This window comes from Eleginops maclovinus, chromosome 8 (genome assembly GCF_036324505.1).
Source record: "Eleginops maclovinus isolate JMC-PN-2008 ecotype Puerto Natales chromosome 8, JC_Emac_rtc_rv5, whole genome shotgun sequence".
Taxonomy (NCBI): domain Eukaryota; kingdom Metazoa; phylum Chordata; class Actinopteri; order Perciformes; family Eleginopidae; genus Eleginops; species Eleginops maclovinus.
The window spans coordinates 16,350,616-16,376,976 of NC_086356.1; the positions used below are offsets into that span (position 1 = coordinate 16,350,616).

At 39.9% G+C, this 26,361-nt stretch overlaps 1 protein-coding gene across 1 annotated transcript; it reads left to right on the plus strand.

The window, feature by feature from the left end:
* Positions 1–980: 980 nt before the first annotated feature.
* On the plus strand, positions 981–25,972 carry jmy (junction mediating and regulatory protein, p53 cofactor). Its single transcript, XM_063889667.1, has 10 exons — positions 981–2,261; positions 7,969–8,142; positions 17,320–17,470; positions 18,084–18,253; positions 18,861–19,026; positions 19,336–19,526; positions 19,633–19,710; positions 20,474–20,566; positions 21,170–21,665; positions 22,287–25,972. The coding sequence occupies exons 1-10, from the start codon at positions 1,422–1,424 to the stop codon at positions 22,595–22,597; spliced, it is 2,670 nt and encodes an 889-aa protein (XP_063745737.1). The 5' UTR covers positions 981–1,421; the 3' UTR covers positions 22,598–25,972.
* The last annotated feature ends 389 nt before the right edge of the window (positions 25,973–26,361 follow it).

The following is a 26,361-nucleotide window of genomic DNA, read 5'->3' on the forward strand; positions in this document are numbered from 1 at the left end:
AAATAAAGGTAAGGTACTTAATAAATGTACTGGAGTAAAAGTAAGGTAAGGTAAGTTTATTTATATAGCAAATGTTCAGACACAGAGGCAATTGTACACTATTTAACTCTGAATTGTAGTAGAGTGGAAATACAAAATAGCAAATTGAAATTGAAATACTCAGTTAGAGTACAAGTCCTTCAGAATTGTACTTGAATACAGTACTTGAGTAAATGTACTTAGTGCCCTAACATCACGTATTTGGAAGACGTACTCAGATTTGTTACTTAAGTAAAAGTAGCAATACTACATATTAAAAGTACTTAAGTAAAAGTCCTGCATTGAAAATTGTACTTGAGTTAAAGTCCAAAAGTATCTGCCTCAAAATATACTTAAAATACCAAAAGTAACAGTACTCCTTGTAAATGTGTTGAGTTATTATTGTGAATATTGTATTGATGTGTTTTTATCACAACTGGTAAATGTACAGCTAACTGGAACAATGTTATATGCTGCTGATGGATATCTCAACCTATAAATATGTGTCAAAGTTTATTTAATCATTGATTTGTATTATAAACTAGCTAATATTCTAAATCTAAAAAGTGACTAGTAACAAAAGCTGTCAAATCGTGTGAAGTGGAGTAAAAAGTAGAATATTGGCTACCTAAAATGTAATGGAGCAGAAGTTTAAAGTAGCATAACCTGAGAAGACTCAGGTAAAGTACAAGTACCTCAAAATTGAATTTAAGTACAGGACTAAAGTAAATGTACTTTGTTACTATCCAATACTGATTATACTATATTGTAAAACAGTATTATTGTTTCATCACGTTCATTTCATCATTACAGTGGCAGCTTTCTCCAATAGTATAATTTGCCATTCACATCATGAAACTTGAACGCAACACTGAGAAGGGGGGAGGGGGTGCTGCATTTAAATCCCTCCCCGGATTTGACAACACGCACGCACCCACGCACCTTGACTTGCTTGTAAACAGAAGCTCACACGTGACACCGTCGCGCGACCGCATTGTCTGCAAGCGGACAAAGAGCAACGGTTAGTTATCGCCGAGAAACGGGCAGGTGGTGTCATGACAACAACGGACATTATGGATCCGACTTTCCTCCGTCGTTTGCGCCGCTGTGTCCGAGCTCGTACGGCCGCTTGAACTTATTTAATGTCTGGATCCCAAATCCGGCCGTGTGGAGGGATAACGACGTTAGCTGCGGTGTTTTTTCCAGCTCACACGCAGCTGGCAGCGGGTAAACAAAGCTGGACAGCCTTTGTTTCCCGTCTTAATTTAGCTAGTTGGATGATTCGCTTTACCTGCGTCAAATCTCACTTTTCCAGCTAACGTAAGCTAACTGTTAGCGTCGACATTAGGTTATTTTTATTTTTATTTTTTAGCTAATCTCTTTTTTTACACTGGCTGCATGAGATGTCATTCACGATGGAGGATAACTTGGAGTCCGAGTGGGTGTCCGTCAGACCGAGAGTCTTCGACGAAAAAGAGAGGCATAAATTCATCTTTATTGTGGCCTGGAACGACATCGAGGGAAAGTTCGCCATAACCTGCCACAACAGAACCGTCCAGAGGCGGAGTACCGTGCTTCTGGACCCTTTCATGGACCTTCCTGCCCCCAGTACTTCCGTGGCAGAGAAACACACAAAAAGTAAGAAAGATGAAGCGTGCCAAGCGGGTAAAGTAAGACCACACTCCTTACCCAAAACGAAGACTGTTATTACTGACAAAAACGCTTTAAGTCCCGTCTGTTCAAAGACATCCGAGTGTGTCAGTCCCACTCTAGGGTCCTGGGATATTGTGACACCGAAAGTAATAGATATCGAAATCCTGGACCCCGTGGATGTCCCGCTTTCTCCGGATGATGCTGACATAGGGGAGGGTGAGAGTAGCGGCCGCGAGGACTTCAGCTGGGCCGGGCTGTTCTCCTTCCAGGACCTGAGGGCTGCCCACCTCCAGCTGACCGCCGTCAACTCGGACCTGGAGCCGTGTTTACCCTCCTTTCCTGAGGAGCAATCCGGTGTGTGGTCGGTGATATTCGGAGCCCCAGGTGTGTCCCAGCGGGAGACAGACGCCCTGTGCTACCAGCTACAGGTGTACCTCGGTCATGCTCTGGACACCTGCGGTTGGAAGATCCTATCAGAGGTACTTTTCTCCGAGAGCGAAGACACGGAGGAGTACTACGAGAGCCTGAGCGAGCTGAGGCAGAAAGGCTATGAAGATGCTCTTGAGAGGGCCAAAAGACGCATGCAAGAGGTGAGTTCACACATTCTTTAATGCACTTTTACTGTTCGTAAGTTCACGTTTGAAATACTTGTTCTTTACTTGTGTTTCCATTTTCTCCTACTTACTTCTACTCAACTGCAAGTCAGATCAAAACTATTCCTGTTTTTTTACTCCCCTAAATTACTTTACAACTTTAATTACTTGAATATTCAGATTTATAATAGAAGATAGCCTGGAGGGGGCCAAAATATGTATGCAAGAGGAGAATTCACATGTACATGTACTGCTCTTCAATTTCTTTTTATAATAAAGTCAGGTCCAAATACCCCCCTCTACATTATGTTAAAACTTGAATATTCTGTTTAGTAATACACAAAATCATCAAGTAATTATTTATTATGGTTGAAGATAATAATCCCATGTTGACATTCACAAGCTACCTGGCAGTAAACCGTTAAATAAGCTCCTCCTTCACCAGCTGCAACATTTAAGGTGATGAACACAATTGTTATAATTCAGCCTTATGACATTTATTATTCTGATATGAGCTGATTATTTAGAAAAAAGTTAGATTTCTAAAGCTAAAACCTTCCCACTTTTTGTAACAGAATTTTTTCTACATAGTGAAAAAGATCTGAGTACTTCGTCCACCACATTTGAATGACATGCAGTTGTGATATGAATCTGTTTGTACTTTGTGTGTTTATAAGAGCACATTTTTACACTCATTAAAGCCAGCCTGATATTACAAGGGAAGGTATTTTTTTTAGAACAACCACAGACTCCAAAGAACATGTAGTTTTCAGAGCATAATTGTGCCTCATGGTCTGCTTATTCTCCTCCTCTTCTTTTGTCCCCCCTGTGATCTACCATCTGTTGCTGCACGTTCATAGGCCCTGTAATATGATCTGCTCTGGCCAGACATCACACTCTAGTTGGCTGAACAATTTAAAGGGAGTCTACTAGAAAAAATAGGAGAACAATTGGAGGTGGAGTTACAGAAACGATGTGTCACCACAGCTGTTGAGATTGTTTCCAGACAGCTGAAGTTGTGTTTTTAGCTAAAAAAGCATGTAAGAAGCTAACATATGTCTTCATTTAAGTCGGTAGGGAATGTGGAAGTGGTGATGAAAGCATTGAGATCAGCTACTTTAGTAAATATTTGTGTTTGTACTTTTTTTTTAACTTTGTGACATTTGTTTTTACAGCTCATCCAAAAGGTGTTTTAAGTGTATTTATCTGCAGAAATAGGACATTTTCTTAACATGTTAAGGAACACTTGATCCTTCACTTTTATACATCCTTTCAAAATCAACAAGGCTTGACATAAATGCCTTTCATGGGGCAGAAGGGATAAGAACATTTGCTGTCAGACAATTAAAGTTGCATGTTTTAGAAATACTCAGCGAAAACACAAGTACTTTTTGAACATGCTTGATTAAAAGTTTGTACTTCTCACCACGGTAAATATCCACTAGCAGTTCAAATAAACACACTTTCACCTGTTTTGTTGAACTGAATGACACACAAACGGCTGAGTTATGGTTTAGCCCAACCAGGAAGTCAATATTTTATTACACATAGGCTCTGCTTACTAAATGAAAGATCAAGTATGCCATTGCCAGCAAACTGTTCCCACAGATTTTCCATCAATCAATGAATCGACTAATTGTTGAAGCTCTAAAATCTGATGGATCTTACGGTTATGTAAGAGTTTCATTGATTCTCTGTTGCAAGTGAGGGATGACTTTCTGTGTTGCTGTTAAAATGTGTCAAAACAAGGATGATAAGGGAGGTCCAAGTGATAGTCAGCAGTAAAACTGAAATGATTGAGCAGTTTAAACCTTAAGTAGATGGACAGAAACTGTGTCTCCAACTTTTATGATAATGTTATGAATTTAAATAACATTTTCTAGCTACAGATTCTCTAATATGATAATTTGTATGTTACTATAAATTGTTCTGGTTTTGGACTTTTGGTTGGTCAAAAAATATGCCCAACCAACCATGTTTTTGTTCAACACATCTACATGTATAGATAAACAAAGCAAATAATTCTCAGGTAATCAACAGTGCTGTGTTTATTGCATGGACCAAATTAATTTTTTGGGATGTGGTGAAGGGAGCAGCTGGAGATTCACAGTTGTGCCTTTTAATCACATGATGCAGCCCCAATCTCAGTCAGGTTTGTAAAGATAACTGGGCCAAATATGCCAACAAATACACGGATGGAAGGCATGAATTGGCCAATCATTGACCAGAGAATTAACCTGACAAATTGCAAGCTTAAAGTGACTTTACCTTGTTTTTGTGTGATAATGTAAAAAGCATAAGGTTGGTTTAAACAATAAACTCACTTTGTATTGAGGGGTGGTTAAAGTTAAACAGCGTGCTCAAAGCAGGCTTAATGCCTTACTCTACAGCAAGTGCATTAACGGGGACATGAATCACCTGTTCAGGAGGCTTTTCCTGGTTATGTCCAGGATATTGTTTTACATTAGCAAACACATAAACAGGTGCTCAAATAAACCAGATCATAAACAGTTATTGATGTCCATGTAAACACAGTCATTGTTTGGCATTAAACATAGACTTGAGTATAATGTAAACCTGATACATTTCTCTGCTGATTAGTTTCCCGCCCTTAAGTTGACCCATGTCTTGTTCTGTGCAATCAACTCCCCAGACCTAAAGTTACTTTTCATAAATGACAATAAAAGCTATTGTATATATTTGAAAAGCTAGAAGCAAAGAATATTTGGCATTCTTGTTTGAAAAAGGATGAAAATCAAAATGATTGCTTTTTAATTTTCTGAGTAATTGATTGGTCAAGAAATGTTTTGAGCTCTAATGCACTTACATTTATATCCTAACTCAATTAACACTGACTTACTCACACAAAGTATAATAGGCAGGTTATGTACACCTGTAAGTGATATTGTGTTAGTTATTGTTTTAGTCATGGTGACTGTGCACAATAGCTGCATTAGTGGGATTACTTTGCCATACTGTGGCTTTGTTGGATTTCAGCTAAGTGTGTTTACATTGCATGATTAAAGTTGGGCTTTGTTTGTTGTTTTCCTTAGACCCATTTTGCAATTATGTCTTCTTAATATAGCATTCAGGTTAATTAAAGAGCTATTAAACAACGTCTGCTCGGTTTAAAGTCGAGAGCTGTTCCTTCTGTGAGGCATTTAAATTGAAGGGCAGAGATTACTCCAGCAAGACAGCGAAAAATGGAGAACTTACAAACTGGAAAAGTTAGGTAGTCCTGATGATAGAGCTCATATCACTCCTGTAACTACGTACTCACTGCACTTAGGTCTGCTTTTTGAAAATGATGTACATTGTGTATACTCACATGCTCATGTATATTTTAATGACCTTTTTCAAATTAGTTGGAAGAGAATTAAGTGCATTTATCTTGTACTTGACCTTTTACCTCTGTCACTTTTCTTAGGTGTAGTCAGGTTTGTTTGGAAAACAGAAAGCAGTGTTTTTGATGCATCAACAGAAAGAATATACTATATATTTATTTTAAACCAGGTATGAGACTCAGAATTATACATTGGCGGTGTGAAGAGATACCTGTCAAAGGGTCTGAATGCGGCATTTGACTCTAGATGAACATTTTGGATGGCGGCGAGAACTCTATTCATTTTTAATTGGGGGCTATGGGTTGTGCAGTTGGTCTCCACTTATATTTCAATATCTTGACAACATACTGTATATACGGTGTACATTACCTTAATATTATCTGCTTGGAATAATTACTTTTGACCAATTATAACGTGGTATGATATAGGACATAACTTCACTGAAAGTCAATTTATGACTCCACTTCATTGACCCGTTTACTGTCACATGAGGCAAAATCAATCAAAGTTTAAATTAGGACTGCAGCTAAAGGTTCTTTGAATGATCGATTAAAAGTGAAAAAACTGGAAGTCAAAATGTAATTTAAAATGGCTCCTTTACAATTTTGTGAAGCCCAAAGATACCTGCATATCTTGTCTGAGATTTACCCCAAAACCAAAAGATAATTGGTGTACACTCGTATCAACGAAACATCGCATACATCCCTAAAGATTGGGAAGCTGTGAGGAGGGGCCTGTTTGGTATCTTTGGTTTAAAAATACTTAAACGATATAAATAATTAATAGCTACAAATTGCTTGTACTGTCAATCATCTCATCAATTATTCAGTTAATTGTTTTGTCTCTAATTAAGACACCTGCTGGCTTTTAGAAGTGCGGGCTCATTAGCTCACACTCACAGGCCCTCTGGCTTCAATCCTTTCATCATCAGCAAATAGATTTGTCTATATAAATAAAGCTAAAGCAGGAAGTAAAAGAAACAGCTGTCTTTCAAAGGAAGTAGTAATAGAACATCCAGTGTCAAGAGACCCTTTATTCCAGCACTTGTTTCTTTTAAAGGCTTATAAGTTAAATAGCAAATGAAACTTCATCAGTGAAAGCTTGAGTGCAGGCAGGACATGGGTTTTCCGGGCTATCAGGGACTGCAGGGTCAGGGAGGCGGTGTACGGGCTGGCCAGTGGTTACCACGGAGACGCAGGCCCAAGGTAAACAGTAGGCGCAGTGTTCGAGCTGAATCGTGCAGTGTCTTTCCCCAACGTGAAAGCAGCCTGGAGTTAATATAAGAGTCTCTATTCATATCTATAGCTCCTTGCAGAGAGAAGAGCACTTTATCCAGCGCTTTGGTCGAAGACTGGGTGGTGGCACATTTCAATATTATCTGAGGCAGAAGTGAAGGAGGAGTATTGTGCTGTATGAATCGGAGCTACTGGTTTCTAAAGGCTGGAGATGAATTGTATTTATGTGTACAATAGCGGTTTTGATAGCAGCGTTTATCTCTCGAACAATGAGCAGTCTGTGGATAAGCTGGACATATGGTACGGATAAGCAACAGTTGGGGCCAATTTATTCTTATTGTACTATACTCAACAATATATTTTATAGCATCTGACCACACGCATCTTTACAGAGGAACTCACTTAGTTTTGGATTTTTTAATGCAGTTCTGAAAATGCTTTGTTTACTACCCATTGTAATCATGGAGTAGAATCACCTCACACTTTACAAAATGCAGTTTCCTATATGGAATCAGCAAAGCTAGCGTCACAACCATGGTCTTATTTAAAACGAGTTCTATGAAAAAGGCTTATTGCTCCGAACCTGGCAGTATGTTGTGGTAATACTTCAAAAGTATCTCTTTTTCTCAATACAGTTCTTCTTAGCTGGATTCGTTAAAAGGGACATTTTTGGTGGATTTGTTTTCTTTCGTCAACGAATCCTATAAAAAACTCCTGTTCAAGATTTCTAAAGCTAGGGGAAACTAAAGATTTGTATTATTGTTCTAATTGCAGATTACTTTCCAGATAAATCATTTGGTTTATAAATTGTAAACAAAGCCCAACAAAGAGTCCAAAACTAAAAATATTGAGTTTCCATCAAATTAAGCCTCATAAAAATAGCAAATAGTCACATTTGAGATCCCAAAGCCTGTTAAAGTCGGCAATTATGATCATCAGGGAAGTTGTTTCACGAGATGTACTAACGCATCATTATTCATAGTTTTTGGATGGGCTTTATAGACTATAAAACATCTAAAAATAACCCGATTTGCCCTTTAAAGTCAGAGAAGAATATGTTGTTACATGTGTGCCTCTGCACCAATTTTCACCGCTACATCTTTTCTCCTCTTATTTTTGTCCCAGGTGCTGGATAAACACAAAGCCATGGACAGCATGGTGGAGCTGCTGCAGGTGTACCCAGAGGAGGACGAGGCGTATGGAGAGCTGCTGGAGGCAACAACGCAGCTCTACCACTACCTGCTGCAGCCTTTCAGGGACATGAGGGAACTGGCGATGCTGCGCAGACAGCAGATTAAGGTAATACACCCAAGCACACACACGCAGATACAAATGCCATCTGTTTTGGGGCTTCATTTAAGTAGGTTTCGACCTCACTGTAGCAGGCTAGCTGGTCTGTCCTGGAACACCCTTTGACTGCACCAGTTATACTGCTGTTCTTGAGGTTTTAAGAGCCAAGGTTAGTGCTGGATACAAGCACCGCTGCACAGTACTGTCCTTCATCGAGCCCACTAAGCCCACTGTAATGACATTGGTTGCTGAGGATACATGTGCCGATGATGATGATGATGTAGCCGCTCTGTGCTACCCTGTAGATTTTCATCCGGGGGCTTCGCAAGTCAGAGGATCAGCCAGAGAGGCTTTTTTCCCTCCACCCAGAGCGGCTTAACAACCAGCATAAGTATTATTACAGCAGCCACTAAACCACTCAGTGATTCTGCAGCCTCAGCACACTCTCCTGTTTTCCACACTCTTTCACCGCTCAATCGTTGTTGTTTTTCCTTATTAGAGGCTTGAAAAGGGAAGTAAATCCTCAAGGTAATCTCTACTGTAGCATTGAGCTGGGTTCGGTCTTAACACATGCATGGTTTGGGTCAATAGGCCAGGGTCCTTCACACTCACTGAACTAGTTTAACAGCTCAGCAGGAAGATGTTGTATACATCTGAGTGAGTAATTCATAACCAAATCCATTTGATTGTATTGAACAACAGCAGCGAAGGAATTCTGAATTTACACATCAAAATGACACATTAAAATAAACAAAAATACAACAACAAAGCTACAGCTACTGCCTTTGCAGATGTACAGTTTGCTGCTGCTTGCATTACTTGTGGATGTTTAATGTATGCCGTCTGATATCATAGCAGGGATTCCTTAAGGCAAAGTACACGTCCCAATCATAGCCATTTTTCAGTGAAATTGAAATATAATGTTCTGCAGGATTCTGTGCTTTCTGAGGGGATTTTTTTAGATGTTTGTTTGTGATGCACATCCGAGATGATGCTGTTCTCAGAATAGTGAGTGAGTCATGCTGATTATAAAAATGTGTGCTTTACGTCTGTGTGTTCAGACTTGACTTATTGAGGACTGAATCACCTCCTGTTGCTTAAAGATGAGCAGCAGGCACCTGTCCTATTAATAATGAACTTATTCATTAATTAATGATTGTATTATTTTGAGGGGACAAAAGTTCTACAATTCTAGCTTTTAAAATCTGAATATTCCTCTCATTATTCCTCTAACAAGCCAACCCATTAACTGCCCATGTAAATATTAAGTTCCAATGATTAACAGTGGTTAAATTGCATGTCTGTGATTTAATTATTTAGTTTTTGCCCTGTTGGATCTTTAAAAGAAAGTAATGTACATGACACCTTGGAGACTGTTTTCTTCCATTCCATTGTGAGGCCATTATAAAGAACTGAAGTAAATGAATAAAAGTAGTGATAGCTTGGTGGATTTACTTTATTAGACAATTCCACAAAAATACAAAAAATCACCGGTTCAGCCAGGCCAGTGAGATAATATATGTGAAACTGGACAATTATTTAAAAGGGTGTGCTTGCATAAAAGTATAAGCAGGAAGGTGAGGAGTCAACACCGTAGATCTGACATGCCAAGAAGGACACCAGGAAAAACATTCAATCATTTATTTATTTTGTAAGTACATAAAATCAAATAGAATACTATGTTATACATTCATCACCAATTCCTCCTCAATAATTCAACAACGTATTCACTGTACAACAATACACAGCCAGTAAAATAAAAGCAGAATACCACCTGTTATCGGACAAAACATCCCACTGTGAATATCCTCTGAGCCAATTCTTAAACGCCAGCTTGAAGCCTCCCAAGCTGCTTACGATTTTGAGATTTCCTGGCGATCTATTCCTCCACAGATGCTCCGTAGTATAGGGATATTTTCTGCCACAGCCTTTGTAATTCAACTAACCACTGACTGTGTAAAGGTGTGTCCATTCCCCAGAAGTTCAAGAGGAGTCCAAACCATTGTGATACAAAAATCCCACGAGGGGAGAAAGTGAGTGGTGCAGAGACAGGAATAACAGATCTATCCAGCAGTGTAAATAACATGAGCTGAACGTCTGCATCTCGTTAGGGAGGAAATGCAGCTTGAGTTTGAGTGGACTGTGCAGCCGCTGATATTATGTTACAAAGTATTGAATGCTGTTGAACTGGACCCGTGCTGTCTCTCCCTTCAGAAACTCTCTCACCCCTCTACATTCCTTACACCGCATGCTCATCCAGCATTGTGTCACTAACTAACACAAGTGACTGTTGGTGTGTTTTATGAGTGTTAGTTACAGTATGATGGGATTACAGTTCTTGGGCGGATGCTGATCTAAATAAGGCCTTTCACTGAATCACCAACATTTAAGAATCACCTTTCTATTAAAACATCAGTCTAGTGATATTTGAAAGTCCAAATTGTTCCAACCAAAAGGTATTGCGTGTGTCTTCAAGCCTCTGTATCTTCTTCCTGTGTGCCATAGAGTTCCATTATTGTCCCAAAACTACAAGAAACACTACAATGAGCCTCACTGTTGCACTGGGTGACCTGGTTCTCATTACTACAGTATGGACACAGTGGTTTTTTTCACATACACCGTCCAGCTGCCCCAAATACCTACCAGAGCCCCATGTACATTCATCCAATGTTTAAAGAACTCCCCAACAAACTATTTACCACTTCTTTTTTTTTGAGTGACATGGTTAAAAAAAACACAGTGTCTGTTTTATGGAATGATTTAAGCTTAATTAAGAAGTTAAACTAAAGATTTATGTGCATGTCTTTAAGAAAGAGACATTGTTTGTGCGTGTCTCTTCATGGGGAAAAAAATGCATCAGCTAACTGAACTGACTGCTACCAATAAAAACTTGGATCATGAATAAATCTGCAGAATATTGTCAATTAATCAGTTAATCTTTTGTACTATAAAGTAGTATTGATATAAGTCCCTTAGGATTTCCAAAGCCCAGGTTGAAATCAAATTGCATCGTAGAAGACCAAAAGAAAAGAGGATTTGACAATTGACTAATCCTGCAATATCTTGTTAGATTAATACTATTACTGATATTGTTGAAGATGTATCAGAAATATATTCATAGTTTGTAGAAAACCTACAAGAGATCCATTTCCTTTATATAGCCGTCCCTTTCAAACTAGAGGTGTAATATTTGAAAAAAGAGGGCATTTAGGAGGCAGAGAGGTAAAATACTTTTAAGTTGCATCATGGGATTGTAGTATACCGATTTTTTGGAGCTGACTGGAGGCCAAACGTCAGGATATTGAGACCTAGGTATCTTGGGAGTCCCCCAACAGATGGTTGAAGTCCAATTCACCTGAAGACCCGAGGTGTACCTTCCCCCAACCATTTGGTTTTGCTGTCGTTCTTTGTGGCGCCTACTGAGAAGCTGAACTCCTCACATTGCTTAAGTTTTCAGTTCCAACACCTGCTCCCCTCAGGGCGATCCAACTGCTGAAAACAAAGCTGTATGCAAATGAATCCTTCATGCCAGTGTTGTATGGTTTCTCCCAAACTGATGAGTCAGGAGACTGAGAAATCCCATGCTTCATGAGAAAGAAGAAAGGGAAGTAGAGAGGGTCAGGTACTTTAATTTACATGCAGTTTGCATCAGACTTAATGTCACAAAGGTGAGGTGAAAAGCTCCAGAGCAACTGAGTATCAGTGAGTTGATAGGAATTACAAGCTCTCCTTCATCTGCAGGTTTGAATACACATGGACATTTGTGATTGCTGTTGTAAAGCCTCAACAAAGTGCAATAAAATCCAGAGGTCAAACAGGAGAGCAAATGTTGTAGAGAAGGAGTTCTGCGTTGTTTGTGTTGATTTTAGTGCTGTCCTTGTCTTTCTCAGACTGAGTTTAACAGTACATTAGGGTTATATTCAATCACATGCTGTTATGTTTCTATAGTATATTTCTATATTCCTGTAGCCTATAGTGAGGCTGTACATTGTAGAGTACTCAATGTATTTGTTTATGTTGTGTATTACTTCCATGCTCTTTGAATTTGTATAAACTTGCTGCTCATGGTAGTTTTCAAATGTAGATGTATTCCTCCCTATGTATACTAGCTGCTCATTTCAAATAAAATAAAACATTTTTGACTCGTGTTATGCTGCTGGAACAATAGTTTCCCAATTTTGGGAAAAATAAAGTATACTTCTATCTATCAATCCATCTATTAGGGCTATTATTATTGTTGTTGTTAATATTGTAGAACTTTATTGTTTTCCCCCCAAAAAATAATCCCAAAAATGACAAGAAAATAGATAAAAGTTCAAATCCTAAAGATATTCAATTTGCTATTGAATATAAATGAACTATCACACATTTTTCTATGGGATCTTTTTTCCATTTTATTCTTAAGAAAGTGCTGTTGTCCAGCAGTGGCTCAGTCAGTAGGGGCTTGGAATGGGAATCGTAGGGTCGCCGGTTCAAGTCCCCGAACAGACTTGAAATATGGAAGGTGGACTGCTACTTGGAGAGGTCCCAGTTCACCTCCTAGGCCCTGCTGTGGTGCCCTTAAGCAAGGCACCGGACACCTCCAATCCCCCCTTCCCCATTGCTCCCCGGGCGCTGCACGATAGCTGCCCACTGCTCCTAGTACTAGGATGGGTTAAATGCAGAGGACCAATTTCACTGTGTGTGAATGTATGTGACTAATGAAGAGGGTTTCATCCTCCGATTCTTTAAAATGAGTGTGTTATCGCTTAAATAGAGAAAAGCAGCATATCCTCATAAATGAGCTGCAGGATCTTGAGAATGTTGCTTAGAAATGATCAATAGTCAATATAGTTACATTTCTGTGGACGGACTCAATGTTTAATGGAGGTATTGTTGTAGGTCCACAGTAAATATTCAGCGGTATCTCTTCTCGGCGTTGTTAACTCTTTGTTCTCCGCTGAGTAGTTGACATCTAAGCTCGACTGAATCATTGAATGAAAGAGCAGATGGAGCAGTGAGTGAATGCTCACCTGAATGAATCCACAACAAAAGGTGTCAAGTATTTTGTTGAATGGGGCATTGTTGGACGGCCTTAATGCATGTTGCAGGACTGCAGTGTCAGTGTCCTGTGGCCCAGAAGGTCAGAGGGCAGACATGAATTAAAAATGGGGTTTGTTATACTTTTGTAGCGCAGTGAGCTCCAGTTACTGTTTCGACTGCATTATTACATGGCAACGGTCGTCATGGGGCGGTTACTTATACACCTGCTGTGTTTACCTTTTAGCTAACAGGCAAATCTTACACAAATTTGGAAAGATATTATGCAAATTGAGCAACTCCATGGCATGATTTTAAATAAATAATTAGTCTGAATGTTGAGAGTATATAGTGTATAATAATTAATCATGTTTTCCTCAAAGATCGCTGTTAACGATTGTTGTTGATCATTTTAATACGTTTGTCATGTATCCACTGGTGATCACATTTGACTTGTTTTTTAGTTTTTGTCAACAGATCCCTTGAAAGAGACCAATAAGTCAATATTTTCCACTAAAGACATGTACATCTAAACTAGCTCACAAATAGACAGTCTGACTCCACATGTCAATCTCTTAAAATGCTTACTTGTTTCCTTAAACAGCTGACCAGCTTTACTCACATAGAATACATTTGTGGATTTACAGGGAACTATTTTCAGAAGTGGATTAATCCAGATTTGGTTTTCTGGTCAGTGTTTTGGATTGGTTAAATAATATACAGTGTGTTAATTATAAAGTAATATGTCACCTTTTTTAAAAACAATGTGGGTCAGTGATGTGAGTTTAATAGTTTTTGGACAACAATGGAACTCTATGGCACAGAGGAAGAAGATGTATCAGGCTTATAATATACACACAATACTCCATTGTTGGTTTGGACTTTTCATATTTAATCTTCTGCTGTCCATCATCCTAACCATTTTGTTTGTTGAGCTCACCAGTGATACATCCACCCATCCTCCACAGCTGGCTGATAAACAAAGCCTATATCTGAGACTATTTTAACCAAATGAGATTAGGCCCCACCATTACGGTATCTATGCTGTAATCCTGGGACCACGGGAACTGGTCACGGGAACACTTCTATTTCCCTGAGTTTGACACATCTGTGTTTTGTTACCATCAGCTGTCAACCAGAGGTGTCAAAGGAAATCCATCACAGAGAAATCTTCCCCCATCACTTCCTGGCTGCTTTTATTTGCAAACTAGAAGCATTGTAAAAAAAGTTGGTAGCTCTGGGTGTCGAATAGAATAGCATTTGAAGTATGTTTGACAAACCAACATTAAGTGTACAGTAGTGTTCTCGTTGACCGTATCTGTGCACTCTGTCTCACACTGTCATTATGAGAAGTGATGAATGAGTGGTGTTAACACTTTGTTGTTCTGAGGCTTTTATCATCCTCTCTTTTATTCAGTCTGGCTTAATATGTATTCTCCCCCAGCCAAAATGTACCGTCTATTCTTCATAAAAATATTTCACTTTGCCTTTTTAGCAGATCAGCTTCAGGTCAGACCTGCTCACTCTTGCACAACAAATATTGCATTATATCTCTGCGTTTTGATGCCTTGGAAGTTAAATAATATGTTCTTGGCGCAAGGTTGTTGGGGAAGAAGTTAGTCATTGTTAGACTGATAGTATTATGAAAGAGCAATACTTCATCTGTGAGGGAATTTTGAACGGGGTCTTGTGAGCTAGAGATAGAAGAAGATGGAGCTCCTTTAATGAATTGGTATTGGCTCTTTTTAATAAATAGAGTTTTCAAATAAGATACTTTAATCATGTCTTCTCTCTTTGCATAAATCACAGTGTGCTGCTGCCTGTTTGTTAACAGACTTCGCTGTGGATTGAAAAGTCTAAAGGTTGCTAATTTAGATATGAGACGGACATATTAAAACTATAAGGTAAAGGGTTTCAGATCTGTTAAGGGCTTAAATTAACAATAAAGTTAAAAAAAACAACTCAATTTGAATATCTGCCATGTTGTGCTTCAATAAACTATCGAACATTCATCAGAATAACAAGAACAAACAGATGTGTGTTGTGTCAATGCCTTTTGCTTTTCATAAAACCAGTCCAACAGACTGACAGTTAAAGGGACAACGTGATACATTGATGTTTTCCTTTACTTTGTCAAAAACAACGTGCACAGGTGTTAAACGACAGATGCTTATAAATGCCCCAGGCAGGGGGACATGTCAGCAGGTCTGACTGACTGGTGAAGACAAACTCCCCAGCCTTTTGTTGCTCTGTAAGTGTTGGGCCTGCTCTTCTCTTCACACATGTTCACATGTTGGTACTGTATCCTTACTGTTAAAGGATGCCTGATCAATGAGATCACTCTTTGTGTTTGAGTTAATATTCCCTCATTGCCGAAGTGATTTCATCTTTTCTGTGTTTTCCTTTCTTGTCTGACGTAGTCTCTCCTCCCCCATTCACTCGCAGTTTCACCCCAAAGCCACTCCCTGTTCTTGTGCCTCACACACACACACACACACACACACACACACACACACACACACACACACACACACACACACACACACACACACACACACACACACACACACACACACACACACACACACACACACGAAACACTGAGTATGATGGCCTATGTAAATCAAGGCGTTTGAGGTTTGTTGGTGTTTATTTTTAAGCACCTACACACATCTGTTTTACATTGAGACATTAATACATAAGTGTGTGTGTGCATGAGGCCCTCACATGGAGTTAATGTGTGTGTACATTTTGTTCCATGTGGTCTTCTCTCAGGAGGAGGGGTTTGACAAGACTCCACGTGGCACTGCTTTTTCCATTTCTCACTTTTTCTCACATGAGCTGAAAAGTGAACTCTGGTTCACATGTGATGTTGTGCCATGGGATATGAACCCCATAAAAACATGTTCCGAGATTTGCTTGTTTTGTTTTCAGAGCTTTTTGTTCGTTATTTATTGTTCCACCAGCCCAGTAGGACACTGGGTTAGTGTCCCTCTAAACATAAACATGGACAGGCTGCCAGACATCGTCATTACCCCCATCTGCTGTAACCTACTGGTATTACAGATCACTGCAGTACCACGGGCTTATAGGGGGGAGTTAAATCATGGAGGGAGAGAGGTGTGTGTGTGTGAGGTGAAAGGAACATGCTGGTGTTTTAAAAACAACTGGAAGTTAAATGTACTTTGTCTTGTTATGACCTGGCTCAAAAGGCCACAACAAAGGGGAGACACACCATATCAATGGTAACAAAAGATGTTTATTTAAGTAAGTCAAATTAACCAAATTAAAGAAATGTAAAAATGAGTAAAGGATGAGGTGTGGACGTCGGTGGTATCAGTAGTGTAAATGCAGGGTGAGGGTTGCATGGACATATATGTGTGTGGGTGTTGAGATGTACAAATTAGAACAACTAAAGTAACCGCATACTAAACCCAAAACCGGGTGCCTACAGGAAGGAGCAGAGAAAAGCATAGATGAGAATTAGTGTGGCAGGGAGACTTTAAGTAGCTACAGGGCACCGGGCCCAGGTGCCCTGTACCCTCTCCAGATAAACCCACAGGGGCATCACACCCTCTTTGACACATAGCTAACAAAGGCATTTCAAATCCAGATTCCTGCAAGTAGCACCATCATATTACTCTTTTGCGGAGTCATAACTCTGTTCACACATACACAATCAGTCATTTAAGCTCTAGTTTGACTTTATCATCATAATAATTATGTCATTTCAAGTTTTAATTTCACAATACATCCAGAAGTCATAGAAAAAAAGGCACCCCTGAACTTGACTGAGTTTTCTTTAATATCACAATCGCTTATTGGTAGTCGTCTGGATATGTACACTGCAAATGGAAACTGTTAATAGATCATTCGACAGGCTTATATTGATGCCGATTTGCCAAATATAAACAAAGATATGGGCTAAAAAAAGCACAGCTAACTCACTGAAGCCATAGCAACATTATACATCTGAAACATCCAAGTAGAGTCAAAGAAGAAAACATCAACAAGAGTGTTAAATGTTTACAAAGTAAATACTAATGGTAATATGTTTGGGACAGAGTGACAACCTTTATGAAACCCTTGGCCTGCACTGTCTGAACGTTGTTATCTGTGCTGGTGCTATGTTTAACCTGCCTGACCGACCTGCTCTGACCCCATCAGATCTCTCTGGAGACGGAGCGCCTGGGTCCTCGTCGGGTGGAGGGTCTGACGAAAGAGGACGAGGAGTGGCAGAAGAAAGCTCATGCCGCCATTCTCTCCATACAGGACCTGACTGTCAAGTTTTTTGAAACCACGACTCGCGCACAGAAAGGTAAACGTGAAAGGAGGCTTTTCCTTTCTTTTAAAGCAGCTTTTCTCTCACTGTGACCTTTGAACCTTGGTGTTATGTGTTTACTCCATGACAAAGCTCAGTTAACACTCCATATAGGGATGATTTAAAACCAACAGTCCCTTTCTCAGATCTCCAACCTTTCACATACCAAGCCCCCCCCCCCCCCTTCATCCAAAAGTATTTTAATCCTCAAAACCTCTCAGCTATGAACTGCTCTGAAGTATGTAACCTGATTTCGGTTCAGGCAAGAACGGGCTCCACTTACCTCGATTCAACGCACCCATGCACACACCTAAATCACTGCTTTAGTGCCCATTATAGGCCATCTACTAACTATTTTACTTTTTGATTAATCTGTTTATCACTTTCATGTTTGTTGATTAATCGGCAGTCTATAAAATTAGAAATAAATACATTTAAGTGAAAAGTTTCAACTTAAATCTCTTGTTTGTCTGTGAAAACCAGAAAACTCCAAAAGATTCATCAATCAGGAAAATAGTCCACATTTAATTCATGTCAATCATCTAATGGAATATCAACAATTAATCATAGCTTTAGCACATTTCTGACAATTATATAATATGTGTTGCAGCTTTGTTTGAGCGGATGCGTGCTGACCAGAAGAAGTTTGGAAAGTCGGCATGGGCAGCAGCGGTGGACCGAATGGAGCGGCTGCAGTACGCCGTTTCCAAAGAAACTCTGCAGCTGATGAGGGCGAAGGAGATCTGCCTGGAACAGAGGAAACACGGCCTGAAGGAGGAGGTAAAGATAGCATGACACACCCACTGATGCTCCTCTCATAAAAGATCAACAGTTGATTTAAATGTAGTTTTATTAGTCTGAATCTGCAAAGCAACTCTGTGTGGGACAATATATGTAGGAGTGGAGGAGAGGTAGAAATTAGCATAAAACTCGGGTACAAGAACTTTGAAAGTTAACCCTTACCCTAACTTCTGTACTAAAGTAAATGTGTTTGACAATGACATGAGTGAGTGACACAAACAATTGGATAAAGAGAAGATGAGGGAGAAGGAAAAAAGGCAGATAAGGGACATGTTAGTGAAATGACCTCATGGCTCAGACATCCTGTAATGGAGTGACTAACATCCTGGTGTACAGCAGGGAAATGACTCATAGGACTGACTGTTGGGGTCAAATACTTGCCTTACTTGTGTAAATACATTTTGGAAAGTACCTGTTGAATGCTGTGGTGGTGCAGGACAGCACTTAAAAAGAGACGGAACAGAAAGACTGTGTCTGGTTGTTAAAATCAGATGGAATACAGGAAGTGCTGCTGAAGCCTGAGGCGAATGCCCTCTGGTCCGTGGTGGAAGAGTGATGTAATTTTGTGTTGTGCTGTGACTTGTAGATGCAGAGTCTGCAGGATGGAGATGACGCCATGCTGCGAGTGGACCAGTTGGAGGCGCTGTACTATGAGCTGCAGCTGCAGCTGTACGATATCGGTGCGGAGGTGCTGCGCTGCGAGGAGCTGCTGCTCAACGCTCAGCTGCAGAGTCTGCGCAGGCAGATGACAGGTGAGCATCTGCTCTGGGATTTAAGGGCTTTGTAAAGCGTGGTGTGACAGACTAAAGTGTTAATGTCAAATGTCTGCATGGACAAAAATGTAAAGCCTGATTAATACAACAGGCGAAATTAAAGTTAAGTTGATGTTATTTTATTCAGATGTTCTGTGTTGATCTTCATGTACTGTAGCTCATAGATAAATGAGCTGGTGTTTGTTAACGCGTGATAACTGTTCAAGTGTTTTATACCATCTTAATAAACGTACAACCTGCATTAGCAGTATTTACTAAAACATTAAAAATGTTCTAATGTGGTATCAGAGCGACAGGATGAGGTGGTGTACTACGATGCCTTTGAGAGCCCCGATGCCATGAAGGGTGATGAAGATCCCACCACCCCACCGTCCCCCCTCCGAGATGAAGAACTGAGCGTCCTGCAGCAAAGGACCCGGCAGCTGGAGGCCCGCAGGGGCCGCATCACCGCAAAGAAAGTCTACCTCAAAAACAAGAAGGTAAGCACAGCTAGAGTTTATAGCTGTAAGTTGTGGCTGCTGGAAAGTGATTTATCCGAACAGGTTGGATTAGGGCATCATTTATGTGCTTCTCTGTCTTGAATAGGAAATCTGTATTGTCAATCACAACCAGAAGATACAACAGCGAGGCAGCCATGATGATTCCCCACACTCACTGCAAGAGGTAAGACTCAATATTTATCAATCTGTGCACCTGATGGGATGTAGGCACAATATCAAGTCGTTTTCGTATTTATTTCTATAAGGTTTTGGTGTAGGAAATAGATACTAGCCATTCGTTGTGAAAAAACACACGGCATAAATAGAACACTGTCTCCTTCATAAAAGTTAACTGCGGTTTAAAAATGTTATTCCTATATATTGCTGTGTCATTTTATTAGGAGTTATTGTGGGTTATTAAAAAGGAACTGCCAAACCACAGGGAGTAGAACACAAATGGTGCTTTTTTTTTTCATTGGCAATTTGTGCCGCTACAGGCCAAACTATGTTGTGTTTATCTCAGTTTCCTTTACCAGTTTTAGCGCGGCAAGTAGAATCTATTGGAGAAAAAATGTGGTTACAATGCTGTTTTTACAGCTGTTTTGACCACTTGTGTCCTCCATGGATCAACTATCTGCTTATAAATGTCATCAACTCAAGACAAGCCCATCAAAAGTTAAGGCACACCTTCAAGTGGGTAACCCTGTCGTTATGGAGAGTTATGTGTCAAACCAAACCAGCACATGGCCTAAATTGCAAGAAATGGCTGCGACTACCTTATTTCTGATTAATCAGCAAAAATCCTCACACTGATCCTCTAATGCTGCATGCTTTGCTTTCATACCACAAATAAATCAACCTAAATGAACCACTTTATGCAGGCAAACATGCCACACCAAGCAATCACACTTTACTACATCAGATCTTCTCTGTCACTTCCTATAAAGGGAGGTGAAGCTGAGGAAGATGATGCCAAGAGGAACGCCAGAGTGAGTCAGGACAGACAGAGGACTCTGGACAGACTCCGCAGCCTGAAACAGGTGAGATCCGCTTCCGTGACCAGTGTTATAGTAGCCTGGAATAATAATTATAATATGGCAGATGCTATTTGCACCCGGGTGTCCGTAGCTAACAATGTTATTTGCACCCCAGCTAAACACACTGATACCGAGTCATTATTAAAGAGGTTTTGCGCCTCTGGAACGTTGTGAGGTGAACCCTTTTGAGGTTCGGTCATGACTCCAAGTAGCTGCCATGTGTCACACGGCATCTATTCGCCTATTTACACCCACCCCCAAAAATCGTAAAGTCAACAATGCTATTTGCACCCAGGTGTAAAAAATCAACAACAATATTTGCAACAATCCTATTTGCACCCGGGTGTCTGTAGCTAACAATGCTATTGACACCCGCGCTACACATTAGATACGCAGCTATTCAGTTATTTACACCCACACCAAACATTTTTTTAAACATCGTCACACAAGAAGAATCGGAGGATGAAAGCCTCTTTATTGGTCACACAGCAGAGCACACACACAGTGAAATTTGTCCTCTGCATTTGAAGTTTTTTCCATCTTGTGATCGTAACTTCCTCGGACTGATCTTGTGTCTAACTTTTTTTTGTTGTCTCTCCACCTCAGCGTTATCCGGGCCAGGTGACCCTGAAGTCGAGCCGGCTGCATCAGTTTCAGCCTCACAGCCGGAGGAAAGCAGGGCCGCCGGCCAGCACTCACTCAGCCAGCGTCCAAACAGACTGCTGCGATCTCCCACAACTCTCCGCTCCTCCTCCCCCCGACTCCTGCAGCTGCGACAGCGTCTCTCTACCAACAATTCAACTCGGCAACCTTGCCTCGCCTCCGTTCCTCTCGCTGCCTCCGCTCTCTGCTTCCCCACCTTTTCATTCACTGGGTCCTCCTCCTCCACCTCCCCCACTTCCTCCTCCACCTCCTCCCCCAGAGGAGCAGCAGCAGGGTGAGGGCAGGGAGATAAAACCCAGCCCAGTGCGGCACCACGAACGCAAGTCTGAGTCTCTGCCGCTGGCTCCGTTTTCCCCTCGGTTCTTCGACAGCAGTCAGCTGCAGACGGCGAGGAAGAAGCTGAAGAAGACCGCCTCGCTGGACTCGACGCAGTGGAGAGGTGAGAAGGAGACACATTGTTACTTAATCAGCATTCTTGAGACATTTATTATAACAAAGAAAGATTTATAAAAAGGCTCTAGCTTACAATGAAAACTGACATAAGAGAAGTCATTTTATTGTGAAAAATACAGTGAATGACTGTTGCTGAAAAAAGCGATTGTATCAAAATAAATAACAATGATAGTATTTATCTGTAGACCAGCTGTCATACATACACTGTGGTTTAAAGTGCTTTTAATCAAGTTGTGTTTATCTACAAATATTTAAAAAAACACCTAATCAAATACATTAAAAGATAGTTGAATGAAAAAACTGAATAAAAAGAAAACTATAAGGATTCAAGTCCGAAAAGATACAAACTATTCAAAGGAAGGATTAAGGGTGTCCTACGGTGTCTATTGAAGAAGCTGAATTAAAAAATATTATTATTATTATTCATTCATTTATACTTTTTGACCCTAGTGATCTTACCACTTATTCATGTAGTAGTAATGACATCATAAATAACTGTATTGTCCTTACTGTGTTTCCATCATACTTTGTTCATTGTTAAGCCGCTAATAAAGTACTCTTTGTGTGTTAGGAAGTTCTAACTGTGTTATCCGTGTGTGTTGTGCAGCGAGCTCCCCCATGGACGAGGTGCTGAACTCTCTGAAGCGGGGCTGTTTCCACCTGAGGAAGGCGGAGCTGCGAGTGTTGGGCCCTGACCCGGACGACGACAGCAACAACATCCTGGCTCAGATCCGGCAGGGCGTCCGGCTGAAGAAGGTGCTGACGCGGCCGGAGCAGCATAGGCAAGCCAAGAGCTTCACACACTCCGCCGACGCTCTGACCCGCAGCATCCACGAGGCGCTGCGGAGAATCAAAGAGGCCTCACCGGAGTCCGAGTCCGAGGATGAAGGCCTCCCGTGCACTGACTGGGAAATCTAGATTGGCTTATTGGACGTTTTTTACCTCCTCTAGTGTGGATATGTGGAGCCAAAATGAAGAAAAAACAAGCGGACAAACCAGGGTTAAATCACCTGGAGATACCTTGGTGCAATTTGAACAAAAACCCTTGCTTTTTTTATATCAGAAAACCGCTCAGTAATGTGTGTGTTTTTTTATTCATACTTCTGTGTGTCGTTTGTAAAGATGGACCACTAATCTTTGTTTTCTATGTCGTTGCTGTGGCGTTCTTGGCGAGGATACAACCTCTAACCTCTCATGCTGCCAGTCTACGCGTCAGAGTCCTACTGTAGCTTGCTGTGATGGGTTTGTTTTAGGAAGTGAGTATTTAGTTTTACACGTTTTCTCACGCCAACACAGTAAGCATTCTGACTCTTCTATGAATATGTGCTGTACACTTTTACATCCAACCATTTGTACTGTATACTCCAGTGAATACAAATGCCTAAATGTGTATGCAACATAAAAAAGCTCCCACTCCTTTTCAAGGACAACGTTTGACATTTAGAAGGGATTGCTGCTAGCTTTAGCTCAGCAAAAACCGTTTAAAGAAAGGTATTTCCCAAAAATGTTACATTTATACTTTTGTTTGCTAGCTCGGGACATCATGTTGTCAAGAGGAACTCAAAAAACATGTCAAACTTTGTGAAATAATAGATGAATACATGGACAAAGTTACATTGAGGGTAAAATGTGATATAACAAGAGCAAGGGAGTTTGGAGGAAGGGTATCAAACAAAAACTTCAACGTAATTCATAAGATGCTCAGTTCAGAACTGAGAATCATTGCAATGTTCAGTTGTCACTGACTTATCCGCCCTAAGGCTCCATGGGAAATGCAATTCCAATACTTATAGCATCGTTCTAATAATAGAAGTGAAAAAATCTATAAATATTTAACATATACTTTATTATTGTCACTTTGAAAACAGCTGATCTAGTTAAACATGCTGTGTTTGATGCTGCTGCAGATTATGAAAGAGTTAATCTGCAGACTTTAAGAAGCTCAGCTGGCTCAGAAATAAAAAGGAAACTTGGAACAGTGGAGATATTATTAGATAAATAGCCGGTTTAGTAGGTTTAGATAAATACACAAACAAGCATCTGTTGACTTGTGCATCCCCTGCTTCTTCTTATCCAAGGATGCCATCATGACCGGGTCAGTATTTTTTGACTAAATATATCAAATATAATATATATTCAGCACCAATTTAAAATATAACGATTACTTGAATCTAGCTTTGGTCGCTTTCTGTGATCGGCTGAATTTGCTGTCACTCTTGAGATTGAAAATGGATGGATGGGTGTGATATTTAAATATCTGAAGAGGATTTTCACACTTGAAGAATACCTCCATTGTGATCCTCCTCTGTAACAATACATTACCGCTGAATTACTCTGCAAGACCCAAATACACACGACCAAAAGGAAAGTGAAATAGTTTATTTAGAAGTAGATACAAGTCCTACTTCATGGACCTCTACTCTTTAAAGATTATAATAGCAGGTAAAAGTATTCAGCAGAAAAACAATCTGCAATTATTTAAACAATAGGTTAATAGTTTGAGTCATGAAGCAAAAATGCCATTTATTCTCTGCTTGTAGCTTTTCCAATGTTACAATGTGCTGCTTTTCTCTGTTTATGACACTTTAAACTGAATTGCTTTCAGTTGTGGCCCTATTTTATCAACTTACAATTCATAAAGGAACCTACGTGCAGATAAATATTAAGGGTCAAGTTGATCCATGGGGAAAAGCTGGTCAAAAGCACACCCCCTACTTGAATTTCAAACGCATGTATAGCAAACTAAGAAGAAAGTCATTCTAGTTTGGATCCATGACGCAGAAATACAGAAAATGAAAACCGTCGACAAGAACTAGTTCAGCTGAGGCTTCATCGCCCTCTGCTGGTGACAGATGCACCGAAACATTCAGATCATATGTCATGTTTCTATTTATTTGACCGTCTTTTTAATAACCTGAGAGTCTCTTCTCTTTCCAATGCCTTCATTTGTTTTCCAAGTTAATTCACTCACTGGAGTTGTGTTGTTTGAGTTTGTTGTGTGTGTGATTTTTATACCAGTCTCTTATCATGTGTCAAAGCTGTCTTTAACTGAAACTCACATTTACTTTCCCGTATGTCATTCATTAAGCACCATGGCTCAATTTTAAAGAAAGGTTTTAACTTATGTCTGAAAGTGTTGCTTTGTTGATGAGAGTTGAATGAGACGATAAGCTACCACTCGTTTCTTTACTAAATAAGTTAATCTAGTATGGAGATGGTACTGGGGAAATGGCTAGCCTTACTCTCAGCTTTTGTGACGCTTGTAGAATTGTGTTTTTTGGTTAAGGAGCATCCTTATTGACAACATTTACATGCACACAATTTCTAGAAAAGCTGTTTATGTGGCTTATAAAAAAACAAATAACTTGGATAAGTGACACAAAGTTGAGATTCATGTTTCATCTGCAGTCATTACAAACCATATTTTTTCAGTTTCACAGGAGAACGGATTGGTTCTGCAAATGTACTTCTGGTTAACGGTATTTGAGGAGCTGGTGGAGACCAAAACCAGAGCTAAAAGACAGTTTATATGGACAAAAACTTCAAATGGGATGGTTTTAATGTTGGAAGTGTATTCCTTCAAAAACCACCAGTTCCATATTTAACGCACCAACATGAGAGTGGTGTCTAAGCTTCTCATTTAACTCTACAAGAAAGCTGTCACTCAAACATCAAACTGTTGCCTAGTGTCTTTGTGACTTGAGAACATTTTGCATGCAGCACGATAACATCGTGGCTCAGTCTGTGCTTCTCTTTCCTCCCGGAAGTCTTTAAAGCTAATAAACCTTTTGTAGATGATGTGCAGCAGAACAGCAGAAGATATTATCCTGACAGAAACCCCCTCTCACTGCTGCGTCACTTTTCTATTTGAGCTTGGGGACCCTTGTGCTTTTTAATGAAAAAGAAACTCCCTTCTGTTAGACTTGTAGATTTTCTCTTACCCTGAACATGACAGTAGTTTGACCTTTGACCTTTCATGACCTTATGCATGTGACTGGTTTTAGGACGAACCCATCACAACGTAAGTGCAATAATGAAGAAAAAGTCATTTTTATGAATCAAATACTGTAATGAAGTGTAAAGATATATCCGCATGCCTAAATGTATTGAAGTATTTATTGAGACTTCATATTTTAAAATGATTTTTAAAAAGCGTACAAATGTAAATGTACTTTATAAGGTTTTCTTTTACGTTGCTTTTTTTGGTTCCTATCATGACGTTCCTCTCTGCTTTCAATATCCCAATTCTATATATTTTCTTCCTTTCAAAATAAAATGAAGCACCGAAATATATATGAATGTTTCTTTTTATATCAAGGTTGAACTTTTAACTTATTTAAAAGATGCTTTGTAACTCACTGCAATGTAGTTTAAGGACTCATTTTAGTTTGACATTAGTATGTAGTGTCTCTGCTGGGACATGTCTCTATGCTTTATTGTTCAGAAAGCTCTTTATTTTGCTCATACTGCCTGTGCCGCAGCACCTCTTTTCACAGGGCCCAGTCTGCTGATTGGTCAGCTGGCCGGCCCGTTGTTAAAGCTCATGTGTTGGTGCGCTAGCCAATAGAAGCGCGAATGTTAAATAGTGATGTCATTATGTACTTTGGAATGCAGAATATTTTTACAGTGTAGTATTGATACTTTTAGTAACGTTAATATCAGCATACTTCTTCCACCAATAG

Excerpts from the sequence above, each read along its gene's own strand:
- jmy (XM_063889667.1), top strand. The coding sequence starts at position 1,422 with ATGTCATTCACGATGGAGGATAACTTGGAGTCCGAGTGGGTGTCCGTC. Across the intron at positions 19,527-19,632 it reads TCTACCTCAAAAACAAGAAG|GAAATCTGTATTGTCAATCA; the intron begins GTAAGCACAGCT and ends TGTCTTGAATAG. Across the intron at positions 19,711-20,473 it reads CCCCACACTCACTGCAAGAG|GGAGGTGAAGCTGAGGAAGA; the intron begins GTAAGACTCAAT and ends CTTCCTATAAAG.